The following is an 11,332-nucleotide window of genomic DNA, read 5'->3' as shown; positions in this document are numbered from 1 at the left end:
CCGCCGCCGCCGCCGCCTCGCCGGCCATGAGGCCCAGCCGGCGCCCCAGCGCGGCCCTGCGTCGCGGCTGCTGAGCCTCCGCCCTCCCCGCCACCACCATCGCCCTCGCCGCCATCCCCTCCCCGCCCGGGCGGGGACCCCCCCTTCGCTCCCCTCCCTCCTCACAGCCGCCGCCATGTTGGGCCGGGAGCCGCAGCGGGGCCGCCACTGAGCCCCGGAGCCTGCGAGGCGGAGGAGGAGGCGGAGGAGGAGGCGGAGGAGGAGCCCGGGGCCCGGCCGCCCCGCACAGCCCAGCCGGCCGGCCGCCCAGCCGCAGCCATGGCGGAGCAGACCTACTCCTGGTGAGCCGCGGGGCTGAGGCCGGGCGCTGCGGGCCGCGGAGGGGGGGGAAGCGGCCCCGGCGAGGGCCGGGCCGGGCCGGCCGCAGGGGAGTTGTTCCGGCCCGGCCTCCTTCCGGCCGGCCCGGCGAGGAGCGGGTCCCCGCCGCGGGGAGGGGGCCGCAGGTGCGGGGGGTGTGCGGGGAGGCCGGCGGCGGAGGGCGCTGGGGCCGAGGGGGAGCTGGCGGCGGAGGGGCCGCGGCCTGAGGTGTGAGCGCGGCTGAGTCGGAGGGATCGGGGGGAAGGGAGGAGGGACGGCGTGCGGGCGAGGGGCTGGGGTGGCTGGGCTGGGAGGATCCCCCCCGCCGGCCGCCGGGGGTGGGAGGGGATCGCCGTGAGCCTCAGCGCGGCTGTCATCCTTCCCTGCCCCGGGGGTCTCCCCAGGTGAGCCGCGGCTCCGCCGGGCTGGGGCCGGTGCCCCGCCATCCCCTGGGCCTGGGGCAGGGACGGGACCTGCCCTCACGCTGGAGAGGCTGCAGGTCATCTCTCTGCCTGAAGGGAGATTCAGGTCGGTACGGGCTGGCCGGTCGGTCCCTGCCGTGTGCGTGTGTGTTTTCACCTGGTGACAATAGGCTTGGTCTGTGTACAGGAAATAGAATGAGGAGGAAGAGACCAGTTCCTGTGGGAAGACACGAAGCAAATGAAGTAGAGGGCATTTTTTTCTGTGTCCTGACACTGTCTCGGGCCTAGCTGGCAGTGGATCAAAGAGACAGAGTTCGGTCTCTTCATATAATTGTGCTTTTTTGTATTGTCACGGATCACAACCAAAATATCTCAAGTAATTTACCTGTGCATCAGCTCTATTGACCTGGCCACTGCAGCAATTCAGTTGTGGTACTCTTACTGCATTTTAAATCCACTCCAGTGGTATCACCCAGAGTTGTTTCTTAGATTTTTTGAAAAAAGTTACAATATCCATATGAAAAAAGGAGTTAAGTCTCAGGTTTTGACCTTGGTGTGTGCTGAATGTGGAGAAGGGATTGAACGTGCAAGGAATATTCCTGTTCTGAATGGTTCTGGAAATCTTTCCCATTACATTTTCAAAACTTGGAACCCAAAGGGGATTTCTGTTCTGCCACATGTTGAGACTTTGGCAGCCCCTTCTCCCATCTTCTGTCACTTCTCTGTCAAGAACCATATGTGTATTGGTCTTTTGCTTTCTAGATGTTCTTATCTTGTTTCACGAGCTCAGTTCAGGCAGTGGTCTGCTCTGCTTTAAAGCAACAGCAAAAAGACAACTTCTTTGACTTAAAGGAGTAACTACGTATTGTTACAGTAAGTGAATGTTGGTCCAGATTTAGGCAGTTTAATGTAGTTCAATTAGATGTGTCGAATGAACTATTGTCTTAGCGTGTTTTAATTGCAGAATGAAATTATAAATTTGTACACTACTCCGGAATTTGTCAACTTTCTTTAAAAAAATAAATGAAACAAAATGTCAGTTGTACATTATTTTGATCTTTAACTCCCTTGCTTTTTTGAATGAGTGTCTTTGCCATAGTGGTATTCTAAGGGGAAAGTTTTTAACAGAGGCTGGGAGGAGGATTAACTCTTCTTTAGGTTGTGCATTTTAGGGGAGGGAAGTTGGGATTAAGTTGTTCTTCACTGCTTCCTCCGTAGATCACAAGAATGGTAGTTCTTTCTTACAGTATTGAGGTTGTAAGAGAACAAGGATATGAGGCTTACGTCTCAAAACACTGTAATTTTGTGTCTATAGTCACTAACATGTCCTCATGTTTTTGAGGTTTCTGTCACTTTGCATTTTGACCCATGATCAGCGTTGTCCGGGAGCTGTGGAAAGAGCAAAAATCCAGTTTCAGACTAAGGAGTCCTGTTCTATAACTTGTGCGCTCTTCTCTGTGGATGCATGTTTAATTACTTACATTTCTATCAACAATCTTGCGTTTGTTTATTTTTAATTATGGTAATGCCGCTTAGCATAAAATTGGCTAGTGCTTTAGTGCTTTTAGGAAAAATGCACATGTTGTCAACTGAAGAAACCGGTACTTCTAGAAAAGAATTGTACAGAATTGCTTCCAGTAATTAGTGCTGTTGTACAGTTTTGAAGTTGGCAGATCGCATCCTCGCCGTTTGCCGGACCCGGTCCTTCTTCTGTGTTGCAAAGGCTTTCTCAAAACGAGTACTTTCCGTGTTCCTCGGTGCAGTGTCTAGCTGCTGTGCAGATACCTTATTGGACATTTGAAAATACGTAATTTGACATTAAGAAAAATCGTTTCACGAACCTGTCTTTGGGGGGATGTAAATTGGTTCCTGGCCCCAGTAGTGCTTCCCTTTTGTCCAGGAGTGTAAGGCTTGATTATGCCTCTTTTTGTGCATAACTATCAACGTGCATCACAGAATCACTGTAGCTTCATAAGATATGATAAAGGTTTATTTGGGGTTTGATTTCTTTTTTTTTTTAAATTGGCTCAGATGTGTTAGAAGTACCTTGTAAAAAATGTACTTGCAAGCTATGATTACTGGAGGTTAGCATTGTCAAACACTTACACAAAATAGGGCTTTTTTTCAGTGATTGATGTCTCTGTCAATGATGTTATTTTGAAGAGATGGGAACTAATTCTCATTTTCCTCTATTTATCATTTTCAAAATAGGAATCTGAGATTTTAAGATGGGTTTATATTTTTCTTTTAATTACCCAATGAAATTGGTTGCAATTACTTTCTTTTATTAAGATATTATAAGAAGGCAGTACTTAGGCTTTTCCCCATCCCTTTCATAATTTTTAACGCGTAAGTTGTCTTTTGTCACTATTCTTGTGAGTTATTTCTTGCAAAAACCTCTTCTCCTTTTTTTCTTCAGTAATGCCCACACCTATAACCGCCGGTACTTTTATTTAACTCTTTTTTAATGTCTTAAATAGTCTTGCTGACCCAGTATTTCGGATATGTGTGTTATCCCTGAAAGGAGGCTCTACTGAGAATTTTGCTGGTGAAACTGAATACTGTCATCCTGGAAAAACTGATTTTAATATGAAGTGTGGGATAAGTGCCAGATGGAAATACTCTTTCAAAGGATATGCACTTCTTAAAAAAAAAAAAAAAAAAAAAAAGGGTGTTTGAATAAAATGCTTGTCAGTAGTGAGTAGAGAAACTTTCTTTGTCAAGTACCTGCAATAACAGAAGGAAGTTGTGAGAGCTATGTATTATGCTGCTGTTACTCAAATCTGCAAGCCACAGAGGGACATGACTGCTGCATCGCAAGGTTGCTCATGATTTTCTAGATTAAATGAGAGCTGAAATTAATTTCCTGCGAGTGGAATGGATTGGGAGAGGAGGGAGGCTGCGGAATACCCGTTTTCCCTTTGCTTCCTGCCTGTGCTCCAGCAAGGAAATGGGACTGGGTAGTGACAAAAGTTCCTGCTGCAACAGGGGAGGGAATAAAAAATGGGAAGAGCTGTTTGCCCATCACAAACGTATACATGTATGAGTAAGAGATTAGTAAATGCCAGTGATTTTATCTTCAGGCACCAAGCTGATGGAAGTATTACAACAGATGAACGTGGAAGCAGCAGGACCTAGATCATGACTTTGTGAAATACTTGGTCTTTCCTTAATTTCTAGCACCTTGTGGGGAGGTTTTTGCGCTGGATCGTTTTTAGAGGGCACAGCAGCATGCATATGTTGTTTATCTTCAGTTAGTAGGTGTTTAGTGTTTTTCAAGGCCTGATGTAACACCCCCTCCCTTTTCACTGTTGCCCAGGCTGGCAATAGAGATTGCTTTGTTCTTTTTTTCCCCTCTGAATGCACAAAAGATTTTCACAGCTTCCTTCATATGTGAAGGAGAAGGAGATTTCTACACCAAAACCAAATATATTTTTAATTTTTCCTTTCCCAGAGTGTTGTATAAGAGCAGTGTGGATTCCAGTGCGTGCGTGTCCTGTCAGGGTGGTGATTAGGAGACAGACTGGGAGAGTAAGCTAAGAACAAAAAAAGAAGCTGCTGTATTGAGTCACTAATCTTAAGAACAACTGAACTCCCTCTTAAATGTTTTAATCAGTGGGATGATTCTTGTATTAGCCATCAAATGTTTGATGAGTGAAATGGTGATATGTTTAGAAACTTCTCTACGTAATGCAAAGGGTGTGGAAATTAAGTCTAATGATGTGTCAGAGTAATCAATAAAGCTACTGGGTTCTGGAATAAGCGTAAATGTACAGTGCCGTCTTTCCTCCTGGGAGAATTCACATCGGTTGGTGTTAAAAGTCCTTCTAGATTCGGAGGTCTGAGAATTTGCTTTCGTTGCATTGAAGCATTTAACATGCTACTGCCATGAATTAAAATACAGTCTCTTCCAGAAGACTGAGGTAGTGCTTTTAAGTCTTAGTTGGCTGGATTAGATGTGTATGTGGGAGGGCAGGGAGTAAGAGAAGCTACAGCTTGTTGACAGAACTTGTCAAGTACTAGTAAAATTGTTTTTTGCATTCAAGATTTTTTACTTCCTTTGCTCGGTTTAGGTTGAGAGACCTTAACTGGCTAATTAGGGTGTTTTGAGGGTGGGAGGCAGTTTACAACAGAAACAAAACAATCGTTCACCTGAATTTTTAAAGTATTGCACTTTTTAGGCGACAGATTGTGAAGCATGTAGATGAAATTCTGTTGTGTGTGTATTGTCTAAAATCTTTCATGAAAGCTTGGCGTACAAATATGAGGTTTGGCCTTCAATCGTACATTTTTCAGGAACTGAAATTTCTATTTTAACAATTGTTAGAAGCCTCCTGAGGACAGGGATGTCATTGTATGAATATACGTGAGTATCTGGCATCAGAACAGTGACTTAAACCTCAGTAAATTTGAGAATATCAGGTTTGTAGTTAATATGTTTGTCTTTCAGCACCAGTCTCACTTCACTTGTTTGCTATCCTCCCTCTGGCTTTTGCTGTCTCAGACTGTATGTCATGTAGGCAGGGACTCTACAGCTCTGGACTGAAAGACAAATAAGGCAAAGAGCATGGGATTAGTTGAAGTTTACAGTTTACTTGAATGTAAGTATATATAATGACTCTGATTAGCAAAGGGAAAAAAAATTTCCCGCTTCAATGCGAAGGCTGTATTTACTAACCTATTAATAATTCTTCAAGAAAAATTTAAAAGTGAAGAACTTAAATCAATGTTTTCTTGGTGCTGGTGTGCACTGCCTATTTTAATTAAGATTTCTGTCCGTTCTGCCTTTAGCCTTTTCATGTTACTGTGGCGGCGCAAGTCAACGGTTCCTTGCTTTTCACCCCGTGATTAGAGAACTCCAGGACATAGGAGATCAGTTCACCCCCCAGGGTTTCTGACCGTGCATCTCTCACCTTCCAGGGGAGTGCTCTCATCACCAAACAACGTGTTACTCAGAGGTTGCGTGTCCTTTTAAATCTGTTTCACTTCATATGGAATACTGCAAATATTTGCTGGGCCAGGAAGCAGGCATGCCCTTCTGCCTTAATGATCCAAATGCTAATTTGGGATTGGCGGGGACCTGCGTTCCGCTTCCTGCCTTGGTGAAAATGGAGTTTGGAAGACCGAAGGGGCTGTAGGCTGTGGGCGTAGTTCAGGATGCTTTTCTGGAGATGAAAGGTTGAATTCCCACAAACAGAAGAAGACCTGAGTATGATTTCCTGTGTCATAGGTGAGCCGTTAGGTATGTCACTGCCTTTTCTTGTGTTTTGTGTCAGGTTCGATGAACCTGAGAGCATCCCTTTCTTTTATTGAAGGACGTGATCCAAGAAAGTAATTGCTTATTTTGTGCACTTTGGGATTTTGGTATGAGTTAAGCAACCTGATGCTGTTGGAATTTGAGGAATTATTTGGGGACCACCAGACAGGCCAAATTAATTGAGGATATTAAATTCTTCTGAGATTAGATGTGTTTTGGTGAATACCGCAGTTTTAAATACTAGATTCAGGTGCTGAAATCTCTGTCATTAATTGTTTGTCACGGAAACACAATGCCAAAAAACGTGTACTTACGAAACCTTCTTACAAGAAGTACTTTGAAATACGTGTCATGCTTTTTAAAACGCAGTGATTTCAATTTCCTAAAATTTGGAAGAAGAGCAAACTTGATTCTGGTCTCTTTTAGTATCTCAGCTATTTTATTCATTATTTCAGTCACGTGATGTATCAACTTCTCTGGCATAAGTGCCACCATCTTTATCGCCCTTTGACATTTTATGATGAGTCTAAGCATTATAATATACTCTAAAAGTAAATAATTCACACAAGCCATTTAGTCAAACAGTCTAATTTAATTCTGGTGACCTCTGAGTAAGGTTTCCAGGAAGAACCAAGGCTGAAACTGGTAGAAGAAAATCATCGTGCGCATTTTCTTTTTGGTGCTACGTTGCTTTAGTGTAACTGATTTAAGATTAAAATTTGCAATGATTTAGCCAATTTTGTGGGCTGAGTGGAGTGGAGTGAAACACAAGCTAGTGTGCTAGCTGAACTGGATCCGGGCAGTCAAACTGCCTTTGAAAGGTGATGATTTAATAAGATTAATGGAGCATATGTGTCATTGCAACATTTCCTGATCCCCTTTCTCTCTCTGTAATTCTTCCAAGGGTGCTAACGTTGATGATCTTTTCTCCTACATCTTTTACAAGTGGTGTCTGTGCTGGAAATACTCTGATCTGCCAGACCAGGGTTCTCCTCTCGTGGGCCATCTCTACAGAAACTCGTATCTCGTGATACATTAAACATCTCTCTGTCCACCAGAACCACCACGATGAGATTATCCTGGAACTGATTAATTGTGTAGCTGTTGTGCTGTCATCTTTGTTATTAGATTCTGTTGAGTATTTCTTTTCAGGGCCAGGTCTAAGCCCGAGGTCCCAAATTCCCTTGGATAGCCTCCGTAGCTGTGTGTCACATTAAGTGGCATGGTATAGACAGCGGTGTCGGAAAGTAAGAATGTTCTGCTGACTTTTTGGAAAGGTATTCTGTAACTGATAACTAATCAGTTAAACCAGAACATGATATTAGAAAAAACTTCTTCACCGAAAGGGCTGTCAGGCGCTGAACAGGCTGCCCAGGGAAGGGGCTGAGTCCCCATCCCTGGAGGGATTTAAAAGACGGAGAGATGTGGTGCTTGGTGTAGTGGTGGGCTTGGCAGTGCTGGGTTAACGGTTCGACTTGATGATCTTAACAGTCTTTTCCAACCTAAACGATTCTATGATTTTTAATGTCCTACGACAGCAAGTATTCAAAATAATAAATATATTAAATGAGACTATCCTTATACTTTGCTTTTGTGAGGACAGAGTTTAAGGATGGAGTGACTTGTTTTTTTCAGGATGTCTGAACAGTTTTTTTAAAATCATCACAGCTGGTGTCCTGAAGTAGAGGAGAACGCACTAAGAAAATTATTCTCTGTTGCACAATCTTTTGCTTAAGATGCCTCCCTTGTTGCTGAAGTTGCCCACGTAGAAGTTGGAGAGATATAATAATATCTTACAGTTTATATATGGTAGCATTTTCCCTCACCAGTGGAATCTGAAAGGAAAATGATGGTGTTTACCTCTCATTTCTTCTCTCCTTTCTGAAAAACAGTATTTCCTTCTGTGTCTGTCAGGTTTGGGTGTTCTTCCTTTGCTCCCTGCAGCTAGTTCATAGGCTTGGCCCAAGAAAGCATCTCCCCACGCAGCACGGGTAGGTAGCTGGAGGCTGTGAAATGAGTCTCGTCCATTTTTATGCCTCAGCTGCATTTCTGCAGGCATCTCACGACAGAGGTAGTGTGGGGGAAGCAGGAGGAGACCCAGGGGCTTCTACCCTCTGTTCACACACAGTCTTTAACTTTAGGCATGAGTTGGCAAGCTTATCTTCAGGAATGGACTTGAATCTAGATTATTCTTCAGTCCAGCTGCTAAAAGAAAAAAAAATGTGCTGTGCAGTGTGAACTACTGGCTTTTAAAGCCGAGACCCCTCCAGTCCTCTGGTGCTATCGATTAGTTCTACCTGGTCAGTGCTTTTCTGCTTGCTACTTTGTCTTGAAAGCCCAAATTTACTTTTTCATTCTCCTGTTTTTGGACAGAGGTATCTTTAAAAAGTCCTTTTGTTCATCTGATGACTAGTCAGAAGATAACTTCTAGTAAATTTGCAATCGTACATAATTTTAAATACCTTTAAAAGTTTGGCAGAAGTTTACAGAGATGAATAGCAATGTTAAGAGTGGGTAGTGTTCCACTGAATCACAGAAGTTAGGGAACTCTTTGCTTACACCATTTGCTGATGTCAGTAGTACCACAAATAGCAACTTCACGCTAAAAGAGCAAAAGCACTGAACAGATGGGCTCATGGTACAGCCCAGTTTCAGGTGGTACAAAAAATCAAGTGGTCTCAGCAGGTAAATGTGGTGCACCTGTCTCTGCAGCAGAGACGCACAGATAGTTTTGCAGGGGGTTTCTCCACACAGGTTAAGCTAGTAGCAAGCGTATATCCTCAGGGTTTATTTTAATTTCAGTAGTTACTTGGATTAATAAGCTCAGTTTTCTCCACTTGAGATAGCATAGCTTGGGCAAGAGCGAGCATTGCAAAATGTTGGAGCTGTGCGGTAGTGCGATTAGCAGGACAGAGGTGGACACAGGGGCTGAGTTATGGCTCTCCCTTCTGCCTGTCTGTTCTGGTGTCTGTGGCACTTAGCAATCTGCCATCCCTTCTTCTGTTGGATAGCTAGCTCCAATTTAAAACTTGATTTAAATTTATTTGGAAACTTCTGTAGCAGGTAGAAATTCAACAATGAATTCTGAATAATCATTATAATTAGGACCAACCAGCCATTGGTACAGATATGTTAGATGTATGAGACCAAAGCTGAATATGATGTTGTTATACAAAGGACTATTTTTACTAGTATAAATTTACCACTTTGAAGGCTACAGTTGTGATTTATGTCACCATCATCTGTGTCAGACCCATTTGGCAAGATAAAATAGGCGTAGCATAACTTTGACTTATTTAGTCAACGGGAAGTCCATTTTCCAGGTGACTGTTAGCTAAAGGTGAGGTTGGTGACATAGCAGGAGGCAAACAGAGCTGGATTATATGGATTGCTGCAGCCTGTGCTGCGGACTGCTGAGGTAAGGTATGTCTGTGTCTTGCTTTCTAGGTTTGATGGCGCAAGGTCATTCTGGTCCTTTTTAGAAGTTCAGATTGGCGGTCTGTTTGCTGCAGGAAAGATTATCTGCTCTGCAAACTCTTTTCTTGAGGTGGCTGATCCTGGACCTTCACTTGGATAGCTGCTCTGAGAAGTTACCACGAAGGGCTAAAAGCTCTAGTGGGGATATTAGGATCTCTGTAGGGTTTTGAAGATGAAGAGTAGAATCTAACTGAGCTTTATGTTGAAAATAGTTTAAAGAGATTTTCCTTTTTCGAGAGGAAAAAAAAAAAACTTTAAAGCTAAGTAGTGAAGAGCTGGATTTTTAAAAATTTTCTGCTAACTTGACTACTTCTAAAGCAGATGCAGCTGTAAGGAGTTACAGATGGTACAGAACAGAAGGAACCTCTTTATCATACTTAAGTGCCTTACAAGAACCCCAATGTTAGTTTTCCAGCTAGTTACCTTTCTCTTTATTTTGTTCTGTTTTTGCAGATGGAACATAAAAAGAGCTACCTTAAAGCTAAATCAAAAGATGAAAAAAGTCTGCTATAAACCAGAAATACTGCTCTGCAGGGTGCTTTACTGGAAGAAGTTTCATAAGAATCCCAAAGCACCCTCTCCACAGAATGTGTCTACTTTTTGTTGTTGTCACAAACAAAGGTTTTTAGAGATTTGGGCTAGGATTTGTTGAAAACAGCCTCCATCTGTTCTTCTGCTACCTGTTTTTTTTGCACCTGAAACTGAAGCTGCTACCTTAAGCCTGACGCTCCAGTGTGCTGATATACCGTGCTTCTCTTGCACGCAGGTTGTAAGGCAGCGATCAGGCCCTGTCCAGCCTGTCACAGGACGACGTCTCTCATGTACGCGGTGTGTTTATCTGTAAAATAGTGGCCGTATTTGTTGCTATCCAGACCTTTTCTTGAGTTTGCCTCTCTCCTAATTGGAGATAGCAAACCCAGGGTGCCTGTTTGGGTGGGCTGCATTTTGTACTTTCATGCCAGCCGAATCCCCTCTCTTCACTTTGTGCAGTTGTGAATAGTCACGTTCGCGTCAGAATCTCATCAGCCATCATCTGACAACATTATTTTGTCTCGATGCAGACCGGGCATGATGAAAGCCGCTTAACTCTGGCCAGATGGACTGGCTACTCTGTAGCTTTGACTCATGTGCTTTGAAGGTGGTCACTGAAGATTTGTAGTTTGGTGCTAGTGGTGTTAACTTACTCTTTTATGGAATTTTTATGAAAGTAGTGTTTAATTCTACCCAGGCACGTCATGATAAAGTATCTATCGTAATGCTGTGCTGTGTGGGTAAGTCAACTCATCAATAGCACTCAGAGCTTTTCTTTCTGTATGACAAGGTCATATTGATCAATTTGACTCTGGTTTTGGCTTGTTGATTGCAAGGCCTGGTTGTTAAATGCTTTGATTAAACTATTAGTCGTTAGTTTTATTTGTTTGATCTGACTTCTGAATACATTGCTAAAGAGTTTGGATTTCCAAGCACATAATCAGTAAAATACTGGCCTAAATATCAAAGGTATAAGGTATGGTTTTGTTTTGTTTTGTTTTTTAAGTCAACAGTAGAGTCAATATAGATGAGATAACATCCACTTCTCTTTAGTGATAAAAACAGGCAACCTTTTTTCTGATTAGATAGCCTACCACATTTTGATATCTTAAAAAAAATTAGCGAGAATCAAAATATTCTGCATATTTGTAACTTAAGTATGGGAATCGCTGTGGAAGTTAAACCTAGAAATGAGAAATAGTATTTTTTGTACTGGGATGGAAAGTTGCATTTTGTCTAGGAAGCAATGCAGCGTTCGGATCGATATCCTGCAAATCTGAGGGGACTT

At 43.2% G+C, this 11,332-nt stretch overlaps 1 protein-coding gene across 15 annotated transcripts in view; it reads left to right on the top strand.

Moving 5' to 3' along the window:
* The first annotated feature begins 19 nt into the window (after positions 1-19).
* SPPL3 (signal peptide peptidase like 3) overlaps positions 20-11,332 on the top strand; it is a 65,932-nt gene continuing 54,619 nt past the window's right edge. For all 15 annotated transcript variants that reach the window (XM_082324735.1, XM_082324733.1, XM_082324734.1 and 12 more), the window contains exon 1: positions 20-341. In XM_082324735.1, coding sequence (XP_082180861.1) covers positions 319-341 — 23 coding nt within the window. In that variant the 5' untranslated portion in view covers positions 20-318. The remainder of the gene's footprint in view (positions 342-11,332) is intronic.

The sequence above is a fragment of the Platalea leucorodia genome (assembly GCF_965183815.1).
Source record: "Platalea leucorodia genome assembly, chromosome: 12".
In the NCBI taxonomy this organism is placed as follows: Eukaryota; Metazoa; Chordata; class Aves; order Pelecaniformes; family Threskiornithidae; genus Platalea; species Platalea leucorodia.
This window is presented reverse-complemented; position numbering and strand designations above follow the sequence as displayed.